We start from the raw sequence: 27,769 nt of genomic DNA, 5'->3' as shown, positions 1-27,769 counted from the left end.
AGAGGGACTAGCACTACCAGTCAATTTGAAAAAAAATGAACCATCTAACACGCCTAAACGTATAGAGCGGACGCATTTTAACTTGTATACGAAAAAGTTCATTAAAAACATCCGACTCTGCGCAAGTTCAAACCCTCTTAATTAATTGCTGTTCTCCTTCCCTACCTCTACGCTACAGATCAATGATGCCTTGAAGCTTAAGTGCTACTTGAATGATAATAGTCTATTTTAATATCCTTAGCATTGGCTGTACTTAATAGTTGGATCAAAATGAACATTTTGTCGCAACAATTGCATCGCAACAAAAAGAAAGTTCATACTATAACACAAACTATACATGTGTAAATATAGCGTTTTGTCCGTATTTTTGCTTAAAAAATCACAGCTTTACCAAAAATCACAAAAATTTGGATCAATAAAACTAAAAGTTGTTTTTTATTTGGTTACGTTGGGCCGCATAACAAAGACCCAAAGCTTTCAGGCAGTAAGTTGAAATCGAAAGTTAAATCGGACGCTCAAAAAGCATATCATAACCTTCGCACTCAATCTAGACTACGTTGATTCCTCGCGGCAATTTTACGTTCTTCTATACTTTCAAGTCGTGCTCAAAAACAGTCATTGATCGATAAATTATCCAAAATACAAACAAATTTATGATTTCATCAATTAACGAATTAAATCCAAATTAAATTAGACGTCTCTCAATATAGAAACTTGTTCTGATAAATAGTTTTTCCCCTGTAATTTCTGTCTTAAAGAACAACATCGTTATTCGATCTGCTTCCATTAGGCGTGTTATTGTTATTGCCAACATTGTTCAGGTAGGAGTGTGAATGAGACAGAGGGTGATGGTGTTGGGATGACGTCATACTATTCTGGTGATGATGGTGTGACGTCACAGGGAGTGCCACCGGGTGTTTGCTCAGAACTAGTTCCAGTTCCTGGTAGTTGTTCAATCGCTCTACTTCTATATCTCGCCTTAGACGAGTGTTCGGCATCTTTCTGATTCTTTCAATATGCACTGGGTACTCCAAGCCCAGTTCTTGGCAGGAAATTTCCAGAAACCCCTTTAAAAGAATACAAATGTAACAAACAAAGACATAGTTAACCAAATAGTGAGCTCCCATACGCGTTATGAAAGCACAAAATAAATTAGGATTACACTGGAGTACAATTCCTGAAACTGAAATTTAAGTATTAACACAGAGTCGAGGCGCAGCTTCGCACCCCTGTCGATACACCAACCCCCTTCCAGACATAAAAAAATAGTCGATTAAATGACGAAAACAACTAGGTGAACCAAAACTTTTTCGGCTAGGAGCCCCCAGCTATAGGATGTACGTGTTTGATATTGAATGAAATTGCTATACTGATGCAGCACGAAAAAAGTGATTTCAAATATTGGACTTCGTTTTTTCTCTACTAAAACAAAAGAGAAGAGTAAAAAAAACTTAAGATTAAAGAGTCACCGCTTCTGCAGGAACAATTATCGCAACGGGCTCTTTAAACTAAACTTTTCAACGCAGATTTGACTGTTAAAATTTTTAAAAATTGAAAAAGTTTCTAAAAACGGTCAAAACCTCTAAAAACGGTCAAAAGACTTCCCAAAATCCATAAACTTTTTCTGCAAGAAGCAACTTGTGGCCGCTTAAGCAGAGATTCCCAAAACCTGGTTTCTCGGTTGAACACAACCTGAGAATTGGCACGGTAATTTTCGCGTAAGGTCAAAAACTTTCAAAACTTTGACTTGTTTGAAGGCCATAACTTTTTCCTTAATTAAACTACACATAGTCATTTATAAAGGTAGGCTTTCAATTACCTGTTGTTTCGAGGTTTGTTCTCGATAAAAATAAAAAAACTAAAAAAATAAACGAAACGCCAAAAATCAAAATTTTAACTTTTCCGAGGGCCATAACTTTTAGCGTCAGAATAAATTGGGCGCAGTCTCATAAGCATTCCTACAACCCGTTCTTTGAATTGAACCCAAAATCTCAGATATGGCAGGGTAGTTTTTGAGAACATTCAAGTTTAAGAAACGGTCAAAAAATCAAAAATTTAACTTTTCCGAGGCGATAACCTTTTGTGTAAAAAAAGTTTGTGAGTGGTCGTTAAAGCAGGAGAGTTTCCCACTACCCGTTATCTTCATTGGACCAGCAATATCAGATTTGAGAAATTAGTTTTTGAAAAAGTCAAAAAGATTCACAAAACGGTCAGAAATCAAAAAGAGCTATAATTTTAAGTGTAATGCACGGAGTATTTCAAAATTGTTCGTATCATTGAAAACAAAAACCCAGATTTGAGAGTGGTTTTCGAGGAAGCAAAAAAATCAAAAATATGGGTCAAATACTCTCCCAGACTTTTCCCAAGCCTGTAGACAGAGGATTCAAGTAAAAAGAGACTCGAGCCATAGGGTAGTATACAGGGCCACAGGGGAGTAGGAGATCTTTCAATTGATATCCCTTTTTTGAAACAATTTTCCATAACGGAAAAAAGAAAAAAAAAACTAATCAACTTGAAAAATGCGGAAGGGAGTGTTCAAATAGTGCTTCCCTTGAGACGACCCAAAATCATGCCATTAAACCGATAAGAAACAGGCCAAAATAATTTGAGCCGAAGTTTTTTTGCATCAAAACAATAGAAAAAACAAAGAAGGAAATACGAATCCAAGTAAGTAAAATTAGTTGGAGTAAATCTTAAGGTAACAATAAAAAAAACAAATTGTTAACCCGAAAACAAGTCTATATTACGGTTTGATAACGCTTGCTAATCGCAAGCCGAAATTGAGCACTGTTAACGTTGTATCGAGCTACAAAATTTGTCAGAAAATCGAATTACAATAGATATTCACCCATTAAGCTAAAATTAATATACGAATTTCTCCACAGGGTCCACCCTTTGATTCTTCAAGACAGCAATTTTGGCTGACATACCCTTAATTTTTTTCTTAAGGCGCCATTATATACTTTTTTGAGAAGGGAGTGCTTGTTTTTTTATAATTATACGGGAAATCAATTTGGTCTATTTAAAAAAAAAAAGTAAGCTTTCCAATCAATAAGCTAAGTAGAGCGACGCAAAATAGATTCCCAATTCACCAAGATGCATTTTAAACACAGAGGCGAAGCTGCGCTTCGCAAACACTATCGAGAACGCGACAAAACAGCAGCTTTATAAAGTAAAATAAGAAAAGATAGAAATAAGCCTCGAATAAGTAAAACTTTGCTACGTAAGGGCTCGGAACCTATGACCTCCATAATTGGAATCTCACGCCCAGCCCTCTCAGCCACGAACGCTTAGCAAGCGTCAAACACTCGTCGCAAAAAAAGCAGCTACATATGCTAACAAATTGCCAAAGCAGCAAAAGTGGCACCAAATACATATAGACACAATTTTGCAAGTAATAGTTTGATATATAACAAACTGAAGGCATTCAGACCAATTTAAACTGGAAAGCATAAAGCCACATTATGTATAAATTATTCTTTTCCAAAAATTGCGAGATCTATTGAGTTAGAAAATTTCGGAAACCGAGTTTTTATGATTGCTAAGTTGTTTGAAACAAATAGCTTTTTTTCGGTTCATTTGATGAATTTAAAATGCATCAACTGTGTTAACCTTTTACTATTCGAATGTCAAAGCACATGCTATCAAAAAGCCGTAATTGTGCCCCAAAAGTGACACCAATATCTGCAACTTAAGTTAGAAAAAAAAATCGTAGTAACACACTAACGCTCACTAAAGTTTGCTATTGAAAATAAACAAAAAAATCAAAAATGTCTGTAAATCGGAAAAATTGATCAAATTAGGGCAAACAAACTATATGAGTTTACATTGTACCAACCTGGATGGATAGTTTGTCCGAGGGCAGATCGATTTCCACGAAGTCTTTGTCGCACTGGTCACTTACTCGTACCTTCAGGATTCTGTAGCCCAATCCCCCTGTTCCGTTCTGCTGGCCGCCAACTCCAACTTGCTTCTGTCTGTCCATGTAAAATTGTACCTTAAACCCAAACCCGAAACTCTTTGTATTTCTTTCACTTTCCAATTTATATTTCTTTAATTTTTGACACTCTTTTCACAAAACTAACTTAAGAGAAAAATGTGTCAATAGGTTAACTTTTATTCCGCAGGGAATTTTGCGACTTTAAGACTATAACTGAAACTTAAATTAAATCACTTTTTATCATGCCATTTGCACATTTGGTAGCAAAAAACGCAATGTGCCTTCAATTTAGCAAAGAAATTTGAATTGAACTTAAAAAAAAAATTCAAATTTGCGCAAGAACAACTTTTTAAAAAATTTCAGAAAAAAAACAAAACCCAAACTGAAATTAAAGATAAATCACGTTGTTCATTAATACTAAACAAACTAAACCACCGTATATGAACAGCAGCGCCAACCCAAACATTCCAACAAAACTACACTAATTTCTTTGCTCAGATTAAGACAAGTCAGTTATCTTACACATGAAAGCAGCACTTCGCATCTAAAGGAAAAAATTGCAACCGAGAGCTTCAAATGCAGGAAAAAATAACCGGGCAGAAAAGTGTTATAAAACTCAACCATATCATAAAATAAATGGAAAAATAAACGCTTGCCTTGTAAAGGATTCGAACTCACCTCCAGATTTACAAAATAATGTTAATACAGCAGCACCGCTGGCTCTTAATTTCTACAAAGACTAGCCACCAATAAAGTGGATAAAAAACATGCGATTAATTTGCTATGCTATGCAGCTTAAGTGGTATATTAGTGAGCACCAATTTATGCGAGTTCGACACTATATTTTCAAATTTATAAAACCGTGTGCAAGATATTAAGTTTTTTAAACCTAACTCGATAAAAACGTTTGGCGTTTTAAGAGTAATCTTTAAAGTTTAAAAGTTCTCTTCTAATAGAGGATAGATGACTTTCTCAAATCAACGCAGCAGAAACACATTGTGCATATTCAGCTTTTTGGATAATGAAATATGTCTGTTAATACTACGTATAGAGCAGTATTTGTCTCAAATTACGGTTCTACCTTTTGGTTAAAAAATTTCGGCTCCAAAATTACGGTTCTCAAATTTCGGTTCTACATTTCTATCCACGTAGAAATGAAAAAATTATTTAGGACGACATTATAAATTTCCTTAAACCCCAGGGCATCAACCTAACATCCTCCGTAAAGATGCTAATTGTCCTATAATTTCACCCGACCTACTTGTATCTTGATTAACTTTCTTTAAACATAGTCAACTGAGTTGGAAAATAGTCAATGAACGCAATTAAACAGAAAAAAATAGATGCCCTTAAAGCTCTTTGAATTTCTAGGTGCCCTTAAAGCTCTTTGAATTTCTAGAACAATTTATGATTGGCACTATGTCAAAAAAATTGACCTAATTAGAGAAAACTGGATCATTAGGTAATTTTTTAAATTTCGCTGGAAAACCTGAAAAAAAAAATCACTTTCGAAATTAGAAGTCGAGCGCGTTTTTCGTGACCTTAAAACTTTCGCTGTTCGTTAGTGGAGTTTGCCTTCCTTTTCACAAAGAAAAAGAACTGAACTTTAAAATAAATCAGTCATAACATGACAAATTAAAATAAAGCGTGAAAAAACTTAAAGAATTTTTCCTGAATGAAAAACGAACAAAAACAAGAATAGCCGGTACCTGTGCAAGTAGCACAGAATATTCCGACATTAACGTAATTTAAAAACTACAACAACGTTTTTTTTAAAATTAATTTCACGTTTTTGCGTGTGGTGCGAAGCAAGGATCTGAAGGAAAAACTCTATTTTAGGCATTTTTGATATTCACAATAAAATAGGCATATTGAAAAACAGTTTATTTTACAAGTCTATATTACGGTTTGATAACGCTTGCTAATCGCAAGCCGAAATTGAGCACTGTTAACGTTGTATCGAGCTACAAAATTTGTCAGAAAATCGAATTACAATAGATATTCACCCATTAAGCTAAAATTAATATACGAATTTCTCCACAGGGTCCACCCTTTGATTCTTCAAGACAGCAATTTTGGCTGACATACCCTTAATTTTTTTCTTAAGGCGCCATTATATACTTTTTTGAGAAGGGAGTGCTTGTTTTTTTATAATTATACGGGAAATCAATTTGGTCTATTTAAAAAAAAAAAGTAAGCTTTCCAATCAATAAGCTAAGTAGAGCGACGCAAAATAGATTCCCAATTCACCAAGATGCATTTTAAACACAGAGGCGAAGCTGCGCTTCGCAAACACTATCGAGAACGCGACAAAACAGCAGCTTTATAAAGTAAAATAAGAAAAGATAGAAATAAGCCTCGAATAAGTAAAACTTTGCTACGTAAGGGCTCGGAACCTATGACCTCCATAATTGGAATCTCACGCCCAGCCCTCTCAGCCACGAACGCTTAGCAAGCGTCAAACACTCGTCGCAAAAAAAGCAGCTACATATGCTAACAAATTGCCAAAGCAGCAAAAGTGGCACCAAATACATATAGACACAATTTTGCAAGTAATAGTTTGATATATAACAAACTGAAGGCATTCAGACTAATTTAAACTGGAAAGCATAAAGCCACATTATGTATAAATTATTCTTTTCCAAAAATTGCGAGATCTATTGAGTTAGAAAATTTCGGAAACCGAGTTTTTATGATTGCTAAGTTGTTTGAAACAAATAGCTTTTTTTCGGTTCATTTGATGAATTTAAAATGCATCAACTGTGTTAACCTTTTACTATTCGAATGTCAAAGCACATGCTATCAAAAAGCCGTAATTGTGCCCCAAAAGTGACACCAATATCTGCAACTTAAGTTAGAAAAAAAAATCGTAGTAACACACTAACGCTCACTAAAGTTTGCTATTGAAAATAAACAAAAAAATCAAAAATGTCTGTAAATCGGAAAAATTGATCAAATTAGGGCAAACAAACTATATGAGTTTACATTGTACCAACCTGGATGGATAGTTTGTCCGAGGGCAGATCGATTTCCACGAAGTCTTTGTCGCACTGGTCACTTACTCGTACCTTCAGGATTCTGTAGCCCAATCCCCCTGTTCCGTTCTGCTGGCCGCCAACTCCAACTTGCTTCTGTCTGTCCATGTAAAATTGTACCTTAAACCCAAACCCGAAACTCTTTGTATTTCTTTCACTTTCCAATTTATATTTCTTTAATTTTTGACACTCTTTTCACAAAACTAACTTAAGAGAAAAATGTGTCAATAGGTTAACTTTTATTCCGCAGGGAATTTTGCGACTTTAAGACTATAACTGAAACTTAAATTAAATCACTTTTTATCATGCCATTTGCACATTTGGTAGCAAAAAACGCAATGTGCCTTCAATTTAGCAAAGAAATTTGAATTGAACTTAAAAAAAAAATTCAAATTTGCGCAAGAACAACTTTTTAAAAAATTTCAGAAAAAAAACAAAACCCAAACTGAAATTAAAGATAAATCACGTTGTTCATTAATACTAAACAAACTAAACCACCGTATATGAACAGCAGCGCCAACCCAAACATTCCAACAAAACTACACTAATTTCTTTGCTCAGATTAAGACAAGTCAGTTATCTTACACATGAAAGCAGCACTTCGCATCTAAAGGAAAAAATTGCAACCGAGAGCTTCAAATGCAGGAAAAAATAACCGGGCAGAAAAGTGTTATAAAACTCAACCATATCATAAAATAAATGGAAAAATAAACGCTTGCCTTGTAAAGGATTCGAACTCACCTCCAGATTTACAAAATAATGTTAATACAGCAGCACCGCTGGCTCTTAATTTCTACAAAGACTAGCCACCAATAAAGTGGATAAAAAACATGCGATTAATTTGCTATGCTATGCAGCTTAAGTGGTATATTAGTGAGCACCAATTTATGCGAGTTCGACACTATATTTTCAAATTTATAAAACCGTGTGCAAGATATTAAGTTTTTTAAACCTAACTCGATAAAAACGTTTGGCGTTTTAAGAGTAATCTTTAAAGTTTAAAAGTTCTCTTCTAATAGAGGATAGATGACTTTCTCAAATCAACGCAGCAGAAACACATTGTGCATATTCAGCTTTTTGGATAATGAAATATGTCTGTTAATACTACGTATAGAGCAGTATTTGTCTCAAATTACGGTTCTACCTTTTGGTTAAAAAATTTCGGCTCCAAAATTACGGTTCTCAAATTTCGGTTCTACATTTCTATCCACGTAGAAATGAAAAAATTATTTAGGACGACATTATAAATTTCCTTAAACCCCAGGGCATCAACCTAACATCCTCCGTAAAGATGCTAATTGTCCTATAATTTCACCCGACCTACTTGTATCTTGATTAACTTTCTTTAAACATAGTCAACTGAGTTGGAAAATAGTCAATGAACGCAATTAAACAGAAAAAAATAGATGCCCTTAAAGCTCTTTGAATTTCTAGGTGCCCTTAAAGCTCTTTGAATTTCTAGAACAATTTATGATTGGCACTATGTCAAAAAAATTGACCTAATTAGAGAAAACTGGATCATTAGGTAATTTTTTAAATTTCGCTGGAAAACCTGAAAAAAAAAATCACTTTCGAAATTAGAAGTCGAGCGCGTTTTTCGTGACCTTAAAACTTTCGCTGTTCGTTAGTGGAGTTTGCCTTCCTTTTCACAAAGAAAAAGAACTGAACTTTAAAATAAATCAGTCATAACATGACAAATTAAAATAAAGCGTGAAAAAACTTAAAGAATTTTTCCTGAATGAAAAACGAACAAAAACAAGAATAGCCGGTACCTGTGCAAGTAGCACAGAATATTCCGACATTAACGTAATTTAAAAACTACAACAACGTTTTTTTTAAAATTAATTTCACGTTTTTGCGTGTGGTGCGAAGCAAGGATCTGAAGGAAAAACTCTATTTTAGGCATTTTTGATATTCACAATAAAATAGGCATATTGAAAAACAGTTTATTTTTGAAAAATCAATTCATAAAATAAATTTTTTTTAAAAATCGAAAAAAAAATTTGAGCTTAAAAAACTTAAGTTATAAGAATTTTCAGGACTTAAGACATCCATGGCTGATTTACTACTAGTCTGTGACTATCCTTCTATAATAGGCCAGCTCTCTCGTTTTACTCGCTCAAACTAAGACGAAAAATCAAAAATTTCAAACCTGTTTTTCTCGATACTGGGAAAAAAATTTGCGAAAGGGCTTTAATTTGATATATCACTCAACCCAGTCCGATGATTATTTGTGGTACCTGATTTTGCGTTAAGAAAATCTTTTAAGTGGTTGGAACAAAATCATCAAGATCTCGATAAGAGTATTTGCATAAAGACAGGACTCAAGTATGCACTTTGATAAAAACTAAAAGCTTTGAAACTTTTCCGAAATGGTTATGATAAAAATTTGGAATTTTTTTTTGCAAATTGTTGTTTTGTTCGTCCGGCTTTGAGCGGCGCTAAACGATAGCTTAGGAAATGAGTACCCTCGATAATCAATAGAAAATGCAATTTTTTGCCAACGTTTTTTTTTTTCAACCAATTTATCGAAAAACCAACAAAATAAAAATTCAAAAAAAAAAATTGGTTTTTTAAGGATTCTTCGTTTTCAAGACGAAGCTAAAAGAAGCTTCAAAACAAATAATCCTTGAGTAAAATTAAGACTTTCTGTCTTCTTTCCGTAATATGGTCCTGCCCGCTCGCTTTATCTGCTCGATATTAGACAAAAAAATTAAACCTTTCGACTATTTTTTGTGGTAACTGATTATGCGAGGAAAACAGAAACATAGCCAACAGACATCCGAAGAAAAATTAGACGGCCTTGAAGCTCTTTTTGAGTTTCTTATACAACTTATAATTGACATATTTTTGATAAAATCAACCCATTTTAAGAAAACTGGATCAATACGTAAGTTTTTTATTTTGCTGGGAAATCTGATAATTAAAAACCATTTCCGAAATAAGAAGTCGAACACGTTTTTTGTGACTTTAATTCTTTTCCTGTTCAATAGTGGAGTTTACCCTTTTTATAACAAAAAATGAACTAAATGTAAAAAGAGATCAAAAGTCACACCGTAAAAAAATGAATTTGAGCCTGAACAAATTTTAAGACTTTACCAAAAAAGCTATCACGACCTATATAAGAGTCTGAACTACGTTCATCGACTCTTAAAAAACTAAAACACACCAGAATACAAAGTTTATCCCCAGTTTCAGTGGTCGGGACAAAAACAGCGTACAAAACCAAGTTGAACCCGGAAAACATCCGGCATCTGGGACGACACAAAAATATAAATAAAAAAACAATTTTCCAAATTCGATCTGCGATTTTCAATAGCGGCATTGTTCTCAAAAAATCCTTTGCCCGTTTAGCCATCCTAAAAGATAACATCCCCTGTTTTTCTTTAATTTTGAGCTTTCAGACAAACATTTGGGACATAGTTCCAAAAAAATCACGAACATTTTGACCAACAAGTTGCATTTCTTTAGCGAGCTCTCTACTCTCACTATTAATATAACGTGCCATTAGGCAAAGCCAGCAAAAAATGGATGCCTTGAAATAGTACCAAAGGGGAGTATTTGTAGTAATGCAGTCTGCATACCCGATTTCCAATTTTTAATAAATTTAAGTTCCGTTATAAAGAAAAAGAAATCCAATTAATTTACCATTAGAGTAGTATTACCTCGGACGAAGGCGCTATTGGCATGCTCTCGTTACTGCTGAACAAATTCGAGCCCCCAGCTACGTTCAGAGCGGCACTGTTTCCGACCGGGAGGGGGGATGGCTGGTCGCTTACGTCATCACCCGTTGAGCTGAGGGAAATGTCTGGGTTAGTACTGTTAGCACTGGGCGGAAGGGTTTGTGTAATATTCCTTTGGTGCGTTATCCTCAGACCTGGTAAAGTTATGATGTGAACAAAATGCGGTGAAAATATTGTGAGTACAACACCGTTATACTGCTTTTTGCGGAATGAAGTAGAATAGATAGATATATGTAACTTGAGTTTTCAAAACGCAGCAAAATTATAGACTAAATGGGAAAAATAGAAGCTAGATTGATGAATTGATGCATTACGAACGCTTATTTTTAATCAGCGGGATCACCAGCACTATTAGGTTTTTTTATATATACACATTTTCAATTCTTAGCTTTATTTGAAGAATTCGCCTCTGAAATTTTTGTACAGCCAAAGAGACTTTTCCTGTGTAACTACAGAGCAGGTGCCTCAAGCTAAAAAAAAATTTGAGACAACAAAGAAAATTCAATAATCTTTTTGTCTGCGTGGTACATGTTCTGCTTTGCTTAAAACAAGTTAAATCCTGTTTGTTTGAGATCAAACTTCCTAGGCGAGCATCCAAAATCGATTACCATTTTCCGTGATAATCTAGTACAAACCCAAGTCCCCAAAACCCTAGAAATGTCTTTAGCAAACTAGTCTAAATTTAACTTCAACTTTAGCGGCTGTAATCTAAATAACACTTGAGTAAAACAGGCAAAAGGGCTACTGACCTGAATTGGGGAAAGTCGTGTTGTTATGAAGACCCACATTATTAGGGGCACTCAACAACTGGGGTGCAGAACTGTTCAAGGGCAATGAATGGCTTATATGTTGTCCTGGCACTCCATTGTTAGCAACTCCCCTCGAACCACTAGTTGACGAGGGGGTGGAGTTCTTGGAATTGGGTTTGGTCCAGGGGTAGGTGTAATCCTCTGAGTAAGAGCTAAGGGCGCTGGTTGGGGGTTTAACACGTGACATGTATGAAGGTACAAAACTTAATTGCTTCGAATTTTGACTTGATTGCGATAACGTTTCATTGCTTTCAGATTCAACGAATCCAGAATCATGTTCGGTAAAAGAAGCAACGCTTGAATAATTAGAAGCTGTTTCTGAATTAACTGAAAGCTTTGAATTTTTTGTATCATCTGCAGGCAAGTCAAGCTTCGCGTTTTCAAAATTTTGATTTGATGTTACTTTAGTCGGAGAAGATTTAGTCACTGAATAATTTGACACTGCGCATTTGGGTCGACTATCTGGTTGATTCGAGTTGTCAATTTTAATCTGCTTGGCTACATTTCCAGACGATGAGCTGGTAACTAAAAGATCAAGAAGGCGGCGGTCGTTTTTGGAAATGAGATCGACTGGTAGCTGCCCAGAGGCATTTGGGATGGTGCATGAAGCACCGTTAGCCAAAAGTAACTCGCAAATGTCCAGATAACCTCTTTTAGCAGCCCAGTGCAAGGCAGTCCATCCGTTCACTAAACATCAAAGTCTCTTCAGCTCACAGTGCTTGATTGAATTAAAATCACTAAACCTTTTTCAAATTTCAATGCCTCTTAAGCAATTGCAAATCAATTCAAAACGGTATAAGAATAGTAAGTGATTATGAATTGCTGTAAGATTTGAGATGGCGCCTGTTTCCAATGAACTACTTTATTAAATTCAGTCACGCTTGGGAAGTATTGAGCCGCTGTGATGAAAGAACCAGGTTAACACTTCATTAATTTAACAAAACCATCTCAGGGACCAACAAGATGGATAAATTAAGTCGCAATTGACAATCAGTCATATAAAGCCAAGCAATAACCAATTTTTTGACGTCACAGAAAGTTAGCCAGCTGAATGAAATAACTCTTAATCATACCCGTATTTTCATTATTTTCAGTTTGAGCACGAACTAAAATTTAACATGTAATCAGGCGAGTAATACATTAAATTCCAAGAAATGTTTAAAAAGATAGGGAGCGATCACAGGTAAAAAGAGAAATCTGTTCACTTTTAAGAGCCACTTTGTTTCTGAGCCACAGTTGGTCTCCTGACAAAAGAGGTTACATTTCAGGTAGGGAATCCCAATCAGCGAAATGGATTCCACTCATAGGCGGTAGCGGCGACAATGTGCCCATTTGGATAGGAGGTAAAATGAGAAATGGGGGGGGGGGGGGTTCTGGTGGATAGAAAAGGGGGACGGGCATTGGTAGCTAGGGAAAATAGGAGGACGAGGAATAATTAGAGCGACACAAGACGCCATTAACAACCTACATACTACTCTTTCTCTAATCATTTCAGAGTTGCTTTCATTTCTCTGCTGCAAAACACATCAACGACTCAAAACGGAAAACCTGAGCGGAAACGCAACCCTGCCTCTTCCAGGAGTCATTTTCTGATTAGAAGGAACAGCGGAGGACAACTCTCATTCACCATTGTCATTAAAGGTACGCGCACCAACAAACTACAAGAGATGCGTCAATGCAACGAATAAGATAGACACAATTCCATTTTTCCACAACTGACAAGTGACACAATTGTTTCTTGTTTTAGACAGACAATCCGTTTTTATTTCGTCATTAGGCGTGAAATTGATTTTCAAATACAATACAAACTTCATGTTCAGTTTTTGCGCTTACAGAAAAAAAGCTCGACGTGAACAGATAAAGTAAGCTCGAAAAAAAGTAAGCTCGAAATGAACAGACAGATCGAGGGGACGCACTCAAGAAACAGGAAAAAAAACATACTATAAAACGGAAAAGCAACTTGCATGACTTCTGAAAAACGTCAAGTTTCGTTTTTCAAATAAAACACAAATATGGCCGTGAAGTTCTTAGAATTTTAAGAAAAATTTATGATTTAAACTTTAAGAAATTGGATCTATAGGTAATTTTTCAATTCCGCTGGTCAATCTAAAAACTCAAATCCATTTTCGAAATAAGAGTCGTTCACGTTTTGTCCCGCCATTGCCGTTTTCGTAATTGGAGAGCGCAACATGCCTAGCTGTTGACAAATGAAGATTAATTGAACTAAAAACGCATATATAGATCGTGATAAGTTTTTTTTTTTAATTCAGGAAAATTTTCTCTAAGGCTATATTACGTTTCATGTTATATTACGGTACTTGCAACCTTTTCAAGTGTTCTTCGAAACGCACGCGCAAATAATATTATTTTTCACTCATCAAATGACGCAAATGAGACCAACATTCCAATGAAATATAGACAGAAAAACATAAACAAAACAATATTTTAAAAAAAATTGGTGTCGTTAAAGCAATAAACCAAATAAAAATTTTAAAAAACAAAAAAAAATTGGAGTTGGTAAACAAACAACGAACACAAAAAATATATATCGAATAGAACGGCTAAATTCAAAAATCAGTAACTGTTTTCTGCTAAACGCAGGTCGTGACCAGTAAAGTAGGGAAAAATTTCCCAAAAACAATATTTCTCGATTGAACAATTAATCTGACAATTGGCAAGTAATTTTCGAGTCTAAAAAATCTTCCAAAAACCGGTCCAATTTTCGAAACTTTCACTTGTTCAAAAGGCCATAACTTTTTTCGAGCAGAAACTGGTCGTAGCCTGTGATATCAGTTGCTGACAGAGCTGACATTTACGAGAGCCATAACTTTTAGTTTTAAAAAATTGGGGGTAGCCGCTTATGTAGAAGAGATTCGCACAATCTGTTAATTCGAGTGAACCCAAAAACCTAGGTTTGACCGGATAGTTCTCGAGAAAAGTCAAAAACAATTTGAAAACCGGAAGGCCATAATTTGGTTTTTTAAAAAAATTTGGGCGTCGTCGCATTAGTACAACCCGCTCTTTGGATTGAACCCCAAATTTCAGATATAGAAGGGCATTTTTCGGTCGAACTTACAAAGCGTAATAAAGCAAAAACATGTCTGGAAATATACTAGAAAAAGACTCCATTCGTTACTCTTTGAGTGGAAAACGTATACACAAAACTAACTCGAAAACTGGTAAAAATTTGAAAAACAAACATTCCTGAAGCAACCCAAAAAAATTTAGTGTTCTACAGACACAGAACTTGTTAGACAAAATTCACGAAGTGAAAGTTCTAGTCAGAAAAAACTATTGCAACTAATTTGGAAACATGTTATATTCGGAACCCACCACTTAGTGGCCAAACAGAACATCGAATAAGACAGTTTCGAACAGTTGTTTCGAATGCTATTCAAAAAGAAAAAAGAAGATGCCGAAAACCATAATTGCCAACGTTAAAACATAGCCAACAGACCGTTGGAAAAGAGTAAATGAATGCAAGAAAACAGAAAACAAAAAATGACTTGTAATTATATGGTTTTACAGCTCTTTGAATTTCAATAAATTTTTGCTTGAAACTTTTTTTTAGATAAAATTAGCTCAGACTGAGAAAACAATCAATGGGTAAAGCTTTTAATCTGCAGGTAAATCAGAAAATTAAAATTCACTTTTGAATCTAGAAGCAATCATATTTGCATGAAAATGTATGAAGCCCCATCTGTAAAATATCAGAGCGTTTTAAAACTTTTCCTACAAACCAAAAAAATCAATATGACCTATAATAGACCCTGAACAACTTTCATCGACTCTTCATTAGTTTTAAAAAAATTATCAAGCGGTAACTAAGCAGGCAATAACTGGGTAGTTACCTGTAGATTTGATTTGAATTTATTATGAAGCAGGTAACATCTCACATGCGAACATTGCATGAGTTGTTAACGGGAAAGGTCTACACTAACGCAAGGAAATCGATTGGAAATCAACTTTCTAATTTCGAAGACTACGATATAATTTTTCGAAGCTCTTTACAATACAGGGATCTTATATATTGAACCTTGAAATAACTAATGAATTAACGAAAAACGAAACAAATGGGTAGTTTTAATCCGCTGCAAATTCTGAAAATTTTGATCTTAGAAGTCATTCACATTTTTCAGGCCATTAGCACTTTGCCAATAGAAGAGGGTAATGAGCCTTCCTTTCAGCAACTGTATTTGAATTCAACTCGAAGGAAATCAAAAGTCAAGCCGCGAAATATACTACACAATCTAAATGAGTGATAGATCACTTTGTTCAGAAAAACTAACAGAAGCGAAGCTTCGCTGCGCAAAAATAATCTATTAAGTGCATTGAGAAAAAGTAGAAATAAGCCTCGAACTAATAAAAATTCGGATGCGATCTGCGTCCTAGATATTATGATTCTTCGCTCCAAACACTCGGCCACGCACGCTTAATACACCACAAAAATTAACCACATAAAAGCAGAAAACAGATGCTTTGAAAATTCCAATGCTAGATCGTGATTATAGCAGAAGTGCCACCAGATAAGTAAACACTTTCCACTTTCAATCAATACTTTTATTTGCGAGTAAGGTTAGAAAAAATAGAAGGTTCGTAGTAATACATTACGCTGACCGCGAGTGTAATCAAAGTTGAAACTGTAGTAAAAGTAAATTAGGTCAGCCTCCAATCAAGGTGTACCTAATTTAGTCTGATATTTAACAAATTCCTTTAAAATTTAATCACAGGGCTTTAATATGATACCATCTCGACCCTTTCACGAGGTAGTCAAAATCCATCGGAAAAACTTATCATATGCCATAGCTCCTCCTCTATTATAGAAACGATCGGAACAAAAAGCAGAATAGTTGAAATTCGAGGAAGCTTGCCAAAAAAATTGCTGGTCGGACTCAAACTACTTACTGAGCTTTGTCGACTCAAGCATGAACGTTAAATGTACGCCAGAACAAGCAGATTGAATTACAAGCTCTAATTTTGATTGCTTGAGCTTATTTTGACGTTTAAACAGCTTGAAGGAAATACAAGACTGCACGTAAGGCCAATTGAAAAGTTTTTTTTGGTTGAATAATTGACAAAATATTAGAGTAAAAAAAAAAAAACGTTTGTTTTTCATCCGTTCTCCATTTCATCCCCCGCACGCTATGTAAAATTTGAAACTTTTCACTGCCAAGTAGTTGGGACAAAAATTCCACTGTGGAATGCAGAAAGTTGTTCTCCAAGACTTAAACAGAATTTTTTATCTGACTTCAAAACTGATTTAATGCACATTTAAAGCCAAATCAAAATCTTTAAACCGAAAACCAGTAGGAAAAAAATAGAGGGCAAAGTAATTGGTCAGAAGCTCACCGGCAAAAATTACAGCCTGATTTTCCTACTGTTACCGAGGAGTGGACTAATTGAAACGATCGAAACAAAAATGAAAGTGTACCAAAATGATTAAACTCAAAAAAAAACAAAGAAAACTCCGGGAGATTAAGGATAATAATAAAATTTACCGCCCTCGTTTTGGTTGGCGAATGGCAATTAATACTAACGACCAGCAATAATTCAGGATGCGAGATAAATAAATGTAGATTAAAGCTACTTCAAGTCGTATAATTTCTCCTTAATGATTATTAAATATGCAAACAACCTCTCGGTATCGAAGTTCTCTTATCGCTTGATGATCAAAAAACCTAAAATATGCCTTTAATATTCACATAAATAGAACCGCTACGAAGGCCCTAAAAACTCTGTTGTTGTCAGAAGAGTTCATTTGCATTCTGCTGATGAATTTATTCGCCAGGTGAATGTAACAAGATTGACAGGGCATCAAAATTGTCACTTGAGCTCAATTCTAATGTATAAATAATGCTTAAAGAATAAAAGTGCACCGATTCCAGAGAAAAACACAGCAAAACAACCTTTTGAGCCAAAAAGGAAAAGAAAATTACCGATATAAATCAGAGTTTGTAGAAACTGACAAGACTTAAACAAAGCCACGATAAACAATGCTACATGATCTAATTGATAAACAATTTTAATCTGCTAGGAATGAAGAAATCTCTAATCTCTTTCTCAAACCAAATGGTTGTTTACCAAGTGCTAAAAAGCTAACGCAAGGACTTTTTATATTTAACACAAACAAGTCCTATGTTTGTGACCATGGATTATTTTTTATAACTTTCTCCGGTGCGATGCAAGAAACGACTTAGCAAACATGACAAAAAATGTAAGCCGCCAAATTAAAATTTCCACGGTAAAAAAAAATACATAACGCCATCTAACAACAGGGAATAAAATATTTTATATTCATCTTTAGTAGGTAAAATAAGTTTACCTGTGAGATGCTAAGGTATGGAAAGGCCGGCTGCTGGTTTACAACTGGAAGTCATCAATTATAGATTGGACAACAGTAAGTCGTTGGACGCGCTTAGATGTTAAAAGCCAAAGCGGCAATTGAAGGCACGTAAAAACAGAAACTACAAAGTCAAACTGTACCATAAAGTAGCATCAAAAGAGGAAAAAACAACTATCACCACCTTTCATAATTCATCCAACAAATAGATACCAAAAAAGGAAATGAAGAATGAAATTTTAATAAACTGATTTGTAAATAAAAATGAAATGCACATGGCAGTCCCGGACAAAATCTGACCCTTACTAACCACCATGACAGACCATTTTAAAACACAAAATGAACAAATATTTTTATAAAATTGCCGAGACCAGATCAACTGAAACAAAAAAAAACAAATTGAAGAGCTTAAAAAAATGTTTAGACACAGAGGCGATGCGAGCCTCCGCTCCATATATGCCAGTAAACACCTGTTTGCTCTCGTGCAGCCAGTCGTGCAAAAAAAGTCATGCAGCCAGAAAAAAAAACTGTCATCTTTTTCAAATTAAAATGAAGCTGCTCACTGCTCAAAAATGATATCAAAAAGCCAAAAAAAACAAAGGCTAATCGCAAGAGCAAACAGCTGATTGAAAAAAAACTTACAAGCAATTCAACACAAATATGGAGTCTCTGAGGGAAGTTGTGGATAAATTTTGCTTCCGATTTGGGGCGGTACTGATTCTGCCGCTGAAAAGGCGTCCATACTCCAGAACTTCATTATCTGAACTGATTTCACCAAAAGTATCCGCGACTACAAAAAAATGGATAAGATTTTGTACATAGTGCGACTATAAATCCAGCTGAAGCAAGCTCTGGTCCAATATTGCATCTTTCTGGAAAACTTTTCCAATAACACTCAACAAAACCAATATTTTCGACGACACTTTCTCGCGAGCAGTGTACTCCTCAATCCGAAAAGCCTGACCAGACAAAAAGATCAATTTTGCGCCAAAACGGAAAACTTCAACTTGGCAAAATTACCATCTCATCGCTAATAAAAACAGGAAGCCAAAAAAATCTAAAAAGGAATAAAGCCTGTGGCCCTGGTGAAAATGACCTCATCCACTTACAGTATCTCGGGCCACATAGGAAGTGAAATTTCTGAAATTCTCCCTGTTCGTGTATATAATGAAATGCCTCGAAGACGATTTTCCGGAACGTGCATACTATATTAGCTTGGAATCAAACAGCACGCGCAAACTGAAAGCAACTCTGTAAACTCCAGTCAACAGATTCAGTTCTTAACATTATTCAATACAGAAGAGACACCAAAGTAAACTTTTGGGTATGACTAACCTCGAGAGAACTAACTTTAGAGAAGAAAAGAAAGTATCACGTGATGCTAGGTGCCCACCCGCATAGCTCCGGATACTCACCCATTCTGAATAGCTATCTAAACAGGATTGACCCAAAAGTGGCTAATATATGCACTATTTGCAACCCAGAGCCGGATGATTCGCATGGCTTATACAACTGTCCCGGCAGACCGACAGATCTCCATATCCAAACTCTATCGACTGACCCCCTTCGTGTAGCTGAACACTTTCAGTTGACATAGCACGAATGAGCTGGAGAAATCCATTTAAAGAACTAAGCAACTTGACGGAAGATGCCGACCTCACAGCAAAAAGCGAGACCAATTCAGACGAGCCCAGTGTTAAAACGACGTTTAAGTACACCGCCCTAGTGTTATGCCCATCCTTTCCGGTTAAGGGCCAATAACACTGGACTAGGGACTAGATGTGACCACTATAAACCAAAAAAAAACTAACATCAAGATTCAACCAGGCCACAACTACAAAAATTGGGATGAAATTCAAACTGCCGACAAAATTCACTTCTGGAATTTTTTTTTGCAATTTAAGCTCAAGATGAAACATCACTGCATTAATAAACATATATAGATGCAAAAAAAACTAATAGGTATAGTTTAAAATAAACCCAATTTCAGCCATGCTGTGAGCACTGCTTGCTTCTTACGCGGCCAGGGTAAATATGCGATTTGAGAAAAAAAAATCATTTTTTGTTCTTCGCCTATTTTGGAGAAAAATATGTGCTAAGGATTCTGTGCTTTATTCACAGCAATCGGCTTACCCTTGTTGTTCCGACCATTGAAAATGGAAAGGAACTTTGTATTCGAGTGGTTTAGTTTTTTTAAATTTCCACGCAAAATCAAGTAGCACAAATAATCATCGGAAAGTGTTGAGTGAAATATCATATAAAAAACTTTAGAAAAATTTTTCTTTTGTGTCGAGAAAATTTCGTTCAAATTGTTCGATCAAACTTCGAGCGAGTAGAGTGAGCAAGCAGGCTTAAAATAGCCTATTTATGCTTTAATTAAACCATGGAAACTTTGAATTTTTTCGAGTAAAGATGGTTTATGGATTTGTTTACGCCATTTTGGGAATTAAAACCGTACGAAAAATTGTTTTCCAATTAGCTTACTTTATTATGACTTTTGAATATGCCTAAGCCCTAGAAACAACCTTTTTTGTATTTTTAAGACTGATCGGAACAATCAAAGCACAGTAACCGGCTATCCTAGTTGATTTAAAGATAAGTTTCAAAATTTTCAGACTTATTCCGATTATTGTTGGACAAAGTCGACAAGATCATCTGCTACACGAGCTTTTTTAAATTTAATAGACGAGAATTTTCGTATATTTTTTCTCGGTAAAATCATAGTCACAACTGAGTTGGCTTCTAAATAATTCCTCATCCAAACGACCGTTTCTCTACGATGTATGCGTGAACCCTCCCTCAGCCCACGGATATCACTGCATCACTGCATTAATAAACATATATAGATGCAAAAAAAACTAATAGGTATAGTTTAAAATAAACCCAATTTCAGCCATGCTGTGAGCACTGCTTGCTTCTTACGCGGCCAGGGTAAATATGCGATTTGAGAAAAAAAAATCATTTTTTGTTCTTCGCCTATTTTGGAGAAAAATCTGTGCTAAGGATTCTGTGCTTTATTCACAGCAATCGGCTTACCCTTGTTGTTCCGACCATTGAAAATGGAAAGGAACTTTGTATTCGAGTGGTTTAGTTTTTTTAAATTTCCACGCAAAATCAAGTAGCACAAATAATCATCGGAAAGTGTTGAGTGAAATATCATATAAAAAACTTTAGAAAAATTTTTCTTTCTGTCGAGAAAATTTCGTTCAAATTGTTCGATCAAACTTCGAGCGAGTAAAGTGAGCAAGCAGGCTTAAAATAGCCTATTTATGCTTTAATTAAACCATGGAAACTTTGAATTTTTTCGAGTAAAGATGGTTTATGGATTTGTTTACGCCATTTCGGGAATTAAAACCGTACGAAAAATTGTTTTCCAATTAGCTTACTTTATTATGACTTTTGAATATGCCTAAGCCCTAGAAACAACCTTTTTTGTATTTTTAAGACTGATCGGAACAATCAAAGCACAGTAACCGGCTATCCTAGTTGATTTAAAGATAAGTTTCAAAATTTTCAGACTTATTCCGATTATTGTTGGACAAAGTCGACAAGATCATCTGCTACACGAGCTTTTTTAAATTTAATAGACGAGAATTTTCGTATATTTTTTCTCGGTAAAATCATAGTCACAACTGAGTTGGCTTCTAAATAATTCCTCATCCAAACGACCGTTTCTCTACGATGTATGCGTGAACCCTCCCTCAGCCCACGGATATGCCCTGAATAATACGTATATTGATGATGGCTCGGTAGTTGCATAATTTCCAGCACCAGCATATTTCCAGCATGCTTAGTGAAATCGGTAGTTGCACCAATTTCACTAAGCATGCTGGAAATATGCTGGAGATTAGCCTTAACGCCTTAGAAAAGATACCTATGAGAGTTGAGCCTATGCACTCTCGATATTGTCTTTTGCTTTATCCGCATCCATGGCAAAACGAATAGCTAAAACTTCAAAAAAGTCAATTAAGACAAAAGTAGCAAGGTACAAATATACAAGCGAAAAAGTTGGAAGGAGTTGATAGGAGAGGAAAAGTTGAAGTTAAGTATATGTTGGAAAGAGGAAGAAGACCCGGAGATGAAAAGAGATCAATCAGTTTCTTGGAGAGATTCAAGTACGCAGCTAGCGTTTCCGCGTTGTACACATGGCTAAAATGATGTCGCTTCCATTGCAAAAAAAAATTGCTACGCAGGTTTGCCGAAAGTTGCCGCACACTATCACAAGTTAGACTGACAAACCTTTGTTCTGAGAGTTGATGTCAACTTCTTGAAGGGACAGAAGATTTTCCACTTTGTGTACATCGCCAAAACAACAGTATTCCCGCAAAGTTTCACCATCGTCAAATTTCTTAATAAGCTCTCTCATAGTTCCTGAAATTGCAAGTTTCTAAAACTCCTTCCTGCAGATTATGTACAGTTACAAAACAAAAAGAATAAAGCCAAATGAAATTATTTTCAAATGTAAAAGTGTAGTTCAAGATGATTTCTGTAGTGCTCTATAAGCTTTTTCTCTTCTTTAATTTAGTTTTTTATCGATGATTTTTCAGATTCAATAACAAATTTTTACTGCTTCCTTTTCGCAGATGATCATAGATTTTTTCTTCTACATACTTCAGTCTCATTGGTAGATAAAGTCAATTAAGACGGTCAGAAAATAAAAGTAGCACGATACAAATTTACAAGCGAAAAAGTTGATAGGACAGGAAAAGTTGAAGTTAAGTATATGTTGGAAAGAGGAAGAAGACCCGGAGATGAAAAGAGATCAATCCGTTTCTTGGAGAGATCAAGTACACAGCTAGCGTTTCCGCGTTGTATACAGATAGCAAAATAGTTGTCTCATTCAAAATAACAAAAAAAAAACAGCGACAAACTCATACTTAATATAAAAGCTATGTTGTTGTTGTTGTTGTAAGCCCCAAACATTAATCAGCGCGGGATAACATTGTGACAAGAGTTACTGACAGGCGAAACGCCAGGAGCAGGTGTTTTGAATGTCGAAATTGTTATCCCCACAACTTCGACAGTCGAGATTTCAGTCCACGAATCGATGAGAGTTTACATGGTTAGGTAGCATGTTGCAGAATCTTGGAACTCGATGCCAGAAATTAGCTCTACTGTTGTCCAACCGCATTTTTTTCAAACTATAGTGTACAGTAGCAGACGTCCTGGTAGCATACAATGATGCTTGTGTTGATGACAGGTAATGATCTAAGTTTATCAATCGCCATTGGTAAGGCGAGAGAAAAATACTAAATCGACACATACTCATATCAAATGTCCAACATCAAAGTTTCAAATTCCTTAGAAGAAAAGTTCCTGCGAATTAAAACACGCAGGAAGCTTCTTTATCAAGGCATTATTTAATCAGTATCATTACTTCGGGTGTTCTGTTTGATCAGCTTCGCATAGCGTCTCCAGAAACTTGAAACATTTCAGGTTCAGGTTGAGGAAAACTAGACATACCTGAAACTACCTACAGGTCAGGAAGTGAAACCAGGTATATCAGACACCGATTACCGATACATAGCTGAAAGATTCTGGTATTGTGAAAACTCCATTGTGACAAAAAAGAGGTAAGCCCGCAAGCGAGGAGCTGTTCCGGCAATAAATTGATGATGTAGTGAGGAGAGTTATTGTTGGCCCTCAGAAAGTCCTCTGAGCTGCCGATAGACTTCACCCCCTTTTATAGTTCACTAATGAAACACCAGATGCACTAAAAATCTTTCTTACCTAGGTTTAGAATTACCAGCGAAAAGAAACGGAGAGAAAGCTGTGGATGATATCAAAAAGCAACAGATACAATTCACATCCTCGTTTTCAGAAGTTGTTCCCCCTTCACTATTAATGAGTTGTAACATTCACCCGGAAAGTACATTATCGCAAAAAAAAAAACGACGAAAAAGCTTGACACTAAAACCCCTCTCCTCTCGATTATTATAAAAATGAAGAAAAATGTTTCAAACTGCACGAACGTTACGTTTCGGAAGGCTTCATTTCCTTTCAAATGCTCGTTTGCAAATTCAAATTTTTGACTTTGCATAACCTAGTCACTTCTGTTTTCTTCTTTTTATATTTCTGACGATTAAATTGCTTATTTGAAGAAATGGGCAAAAATGGCAGGGTCAGTTTGGAGTGACAAAGGTGATTCGTAAAACTTCGTACAAATTAGCAGAGAATAGCAGATAAAGGGCGTCAAGATAGAAAAACGACTAGAAATTAGAATCCGAGAAGACGCTCCGAACTGTAAGGAATGTGCAGCTACAATCGTTGAAGAGAGAATCCCTCGAACTAGGAAAGCTAACGGAAGACGTTACCACCCTTCCCGATTGTACAGACGACGCTTCTTTACGAGGTTTCGAGAAGCTCGAGGTTTTCGGAGAGCAACTGTGAACATTATTTTAAACGAGTTTCAGCTAGGAGGTGAACATCTAATTCATTCTCAGACAATGAGAAGCTAGGAGGTGAGGGAAAGGATCCATCCAACTTCGATGGATAGCATGACTATATCTACTGAACAAAAATAAGAGTAACACGTAGTAGGGCTGATTTTAGGAGTGACCTCGTGGTCTGGAGCAGGGAATTCAAGTACTTAACTTTTGTTGGAATTGAGAATTGACAGGGTCACAGGAATTGGGAATTGGAATTGGAATTGAGTTTTTGGCTGGAATTGACATGAAATTGACATCAAAAATTGGCAAAATAAACTGAAATCTTGAAAAATGACTCGGTCTAAATCTTAATAAACGTAAAATGCTTGAATACAAACTTAAATTATATGATCAATCGTACTATTACAATTTAATAATCGATACAATATTTATGCTTAATAGAGGTAATAAAACTATATTAGAAATAAATATTAGAATTTCTAATTTAGAATAATTGTTGTGGCAACGGAAAATAGCCAGGAGTTGGATTGGAATTGATTTTTAGTCTCTCCAGGAATTGGAATTGGAATTAAATTACAAGGAATTGGAATTGACGCACCAGAATTGGAACCGGAGTTGAATTCCATGGTCTGGAGATACTGATACCCAGCCATGAGGTCACCATTTTACATGTACTTGAGTTAACTTGAGCGGTTTGGCCAATAGCTTTTCAGCAGTAATTATAATAATCATAATAAATTGAATTTAAGCGTAAACAACTCTAAGGGCCGATGGCCTATCAGTTAACAAGTCAGAGTCTGTAGTTGGTAGAGTTGATGCATGATGTACACCAACAGAATATCGTCCACGTACAGCTGTTCCCATGTTCGTGGAATGTTATGAAGTAATTCCTGTGAAAGTTTGTTAACCTCTGCTTCAAACCGGTGACTTCGAAAAAATCTACTAAGGAGCTAATCATGTTAGCTAACTTGGGTGCCCGATACCAAAAGTTCTTGCTGATTTTTGCGTAGATACATCATTTGCGAACGAAACATATTCATGCCAGTGAACTTCATAACGACTAGAGATATTGGAAGATAAAAACAACAAATCATGCATTTCAAGATACAGAGAAGCTGGAACTAACTTAAGTTTTGGAAGTCGTTTTTTGTAGTTGAACTCTGAACCCACAATCCACCGGGTGGCGGTCTGCTGCACATGTTCCACGACCCTGCACACCCTTGTTTGCGTATCAAACTTGGCTGCCGTAAGTCTTAATGGCCGAACATGAACGGGTACCCACTGAACAGATCAGACAGGTCGTTGACATATAAAAGAAATAGTGATGGACCAAGGAGAGATCCTTGGGGTACACCGCTTCTCACTGAGACGGGATCAGAAATGGAGCCATTAACTTTTACACATTGGCGTCGTCCAGAGAGATAACTATGTAGGATGTCGTAGAGTTTCCCACATTCACCAATACTACGTAGCTTCTGCAATAACAATTTGTGGCTGACTTTATCAAAAGCTTCTTCAAAGTCCACGTACAAAACATTAAGTTCTGTGATAGTTTCGTCTTCAGAGTTTCTATAAAGCTTATGCACAATCTCTAACATTTGCACAACAGTAGATCTCTTCCGTCTGAAACTATATTGCATTTGACTCAATATTTGTTCCACCTGCTTATAAAGAGCATCGAAGAGATTTTTTTCGAACACTTTCGAGACACAGTTCAGCAGAGCAATAGGACGGTAGTTTTTTTATATTACTTCGGTTACCACCTTTGTGCACCGGGGAGAATAGTGCTGTTTTCCAGGGCTCAGGAAACTTCCCTTTGTTTACACATGTCGAGAGAATTCGACTGAGAGACGGTGAGAGGACTGTCGCTAGGTTTTTTAACAGTCGATGGGGAATCGCGTCCGGTCCATGGCTTTTCGCTGGGTTTAATTTCTCTAAAATAGCACTCATGTTCTTTTCCGTAATATCCATCCGCCCAGTGAGATCCGGGTTTGAGATGTTACCAGGATAGTGAGCTGAGTCACCTTCCGAGAACATACTGGCAAAGTAGTTGTTGAATAGATTGGCTTTACTCAAGTCTGTTGACGCCCTTTGTAGGCCATTGAACACTGTGTGCAGTATGGGACATGGCTTTTGAACGCATATAGGTGGGTTAACTTTAGCAATGGTAGAGTCCAGCTGAATAAAATATGGAAGATGATCAGGGCAGGAGCTGCCATCCAACGAATAATCTTTGTGAAGCTTTAGGTTTGTTTCAGTACTAACGATACTGTTGCGGTTGAACGGTAGCACAAAATCTAGAGAATTTGATGATCCAGACTTTCAGAGCAATTGCTCAAGATTGATATCAACAAACAAGCCTAGAAGGCCTTGCTCATAGTCATCATTCGAATGACTGGTGTCCTAGTTTGCATCAGACAGATTGATATCGCCAACTATAATCAAGTCTGCAGTAGTTCCAGTTTCTTAGTAGTCAGCGCATCTATTAGGTATTTCACTTCCATGGTGCTCCAGCGATATGGACTTTCTGCAGGAGGATTGTAGGCAACATATATATTAAGTTTCAGTCTTGAGTCCAATTGTATGACTGCTGCAAAAGCCCCATTGAGCTTCAGTTCTATTAATTCGTATCCAATTCGGATCGTATGCCCAGGATAACTCCTCCATGTCGAGAATTGCCTTGGCATTTGGCTTCCGCTCACTGCGGTGTAGCTCGTATGCTGGAAAAAAGATTGTGTTATCTCTGACATGATGAGTTAACCAAGTTTCAGTAAGACAAATTATTTGTGAGGAATCATGTGCAGTCATTGAGTTGCAAAAGTCTGTCTCCGGTTCATTTCAAGAATACTTCGAACATTATAAACTAAGATTTCGATGTTGCACGGTCGGGTCTCGGCTAATCAGTTGTTTTGAACATCCATTTCTACCCAAAAATTGGCATCAAAATTCCCAAGTATCAGCTTTCTCATTCGAAGATGTTTGTTTTCTTCAACTCCATCGTTTTTAATTAATTCCTTTCTTTTTTAGAAGCTGTTTTTCTCGAAGGAAGTCTTCATTTGATAGTTCTGGACTGACGAAGACTTTTTCCGCGTATTCTTTAAGTTTGAAAGCAGATAACAAGACTAGTCTTTTATGCACAGCATTGGCCACCTTTATCAGTATAGTTTTTGTCTTGTTCTTTTCATACTTCCCAAGATGTCTAATGTCAGTAATTGAATTTTCAACAGCCATGTGGACTAATACTTTCTCAACTTCTTCCACATCGTGCTTATATCGCTCTTCAGGTTTGCCACTTTTCGATTCAGGCACGCCGCGGAAGCGAATTATTTCGTGGAGCGAGTGAGCTGTCGCGGTAGTGTAGTGGATACTACACTCGCCTTTTGTTCCAGAGGTCCGTGGTTCGAGCCCCAGCAGCGTCAGTTTTATTTCCGTTTCTCGATATCTGGTCGCCAGTCGTCACTCGATCAATCATCAACCTCCAGCCATTGTCATAAGAAACTATTTAATAAGTTT

At 36.1% G+C, this 27,769-nt stretch overlaps 2 protein-coding genes across 2 annotated transcripts in view; both read right to left on the bottom strand.

Moving 5' to 3' along the window:
• The window catches only part of LOC134844626 (uridine-cytidine kinase-like 1), a 345,869-nt gene extending 318,100 nt beyond the window's left edge, over positions 1-27,769 (bottom strand). Inside the window, exon 1 of the mRNA XM_063861405.1 lies at positions 27,756-27,769. The gene's annotated coding sequence lies outside the window, so the exon portion shown is untranslated. The remainder of the gene's footprint in view (positions 1-27,755) is intronic.
• On the bottom strand, positions 613-27,769 carry LOC134844778 (uncharacterized). The gene is made up of 8 exons (XM_063861594.1): positions 27,757-27,769; positions 22,107-22,240; positions 11,468-12,214; positions 10,641-10,852; positions 6,937-7,095; positions 4,619-4,670; positions 3,839-4,068; positions 613-1,067 (listed from the first exon to the last, which is right to left on the bottom strand). Exons 2-8 carry the CDS (start codon positions 22,231-22,233, stop codon positions 753-755), a joined length of 1,842 nt encoding a protein of 613 aa, XP_063717664.1. The 5' UTR covers positions 22,234-22,240; positions 27,757-27,769; the 3' UTR covers positions 613-752.

The sequence above is a fragment of the Symsagittifera roscoffensis genome, chromosome 4, assembly GCF_963678635.1.
Source record: "Symsagittifera roscoffensis chromosome 4, txSymRosc1.1, whole genome shotgun sequence".
Taxonomy (NCBI): domain Eukaryota; kingdom Metazoa; phylum Xenacoelomorpha; order Acoela; family Convolutidae; genus Symsagittifera; species Symsagittifera roscoffensis.
Note: the sequence above shows the minus strand (reverse complement) of the source record. Positions and strands in the feature narration are given on the sequence as shown.

Bases quoted from the DNA above. Each gene is read 5' to 3' on its own strand.
- LOC134844778 (XM_063861594.1), bottom strand. From the start codon at position 22,233: ATGAGAGAGCTTATTAAGAAATTTGACGATGGTGAAACTTTGCGGGAA. The intron at 12,215-22,106 runs GTTTGTCAGTCT...TTTGATGTTTAG, and splicing joins CATCAACTCTCAGAACAAAG to TGAACGGATGGACTGCCTTG. The intron at 1,068-3,838 runs GTTGGTACAATG...ATTCTTTTAAAG, and splicing joins CGGACAAACTATCCATCCAG to GGGTTTCTGGAAATTTCCTG.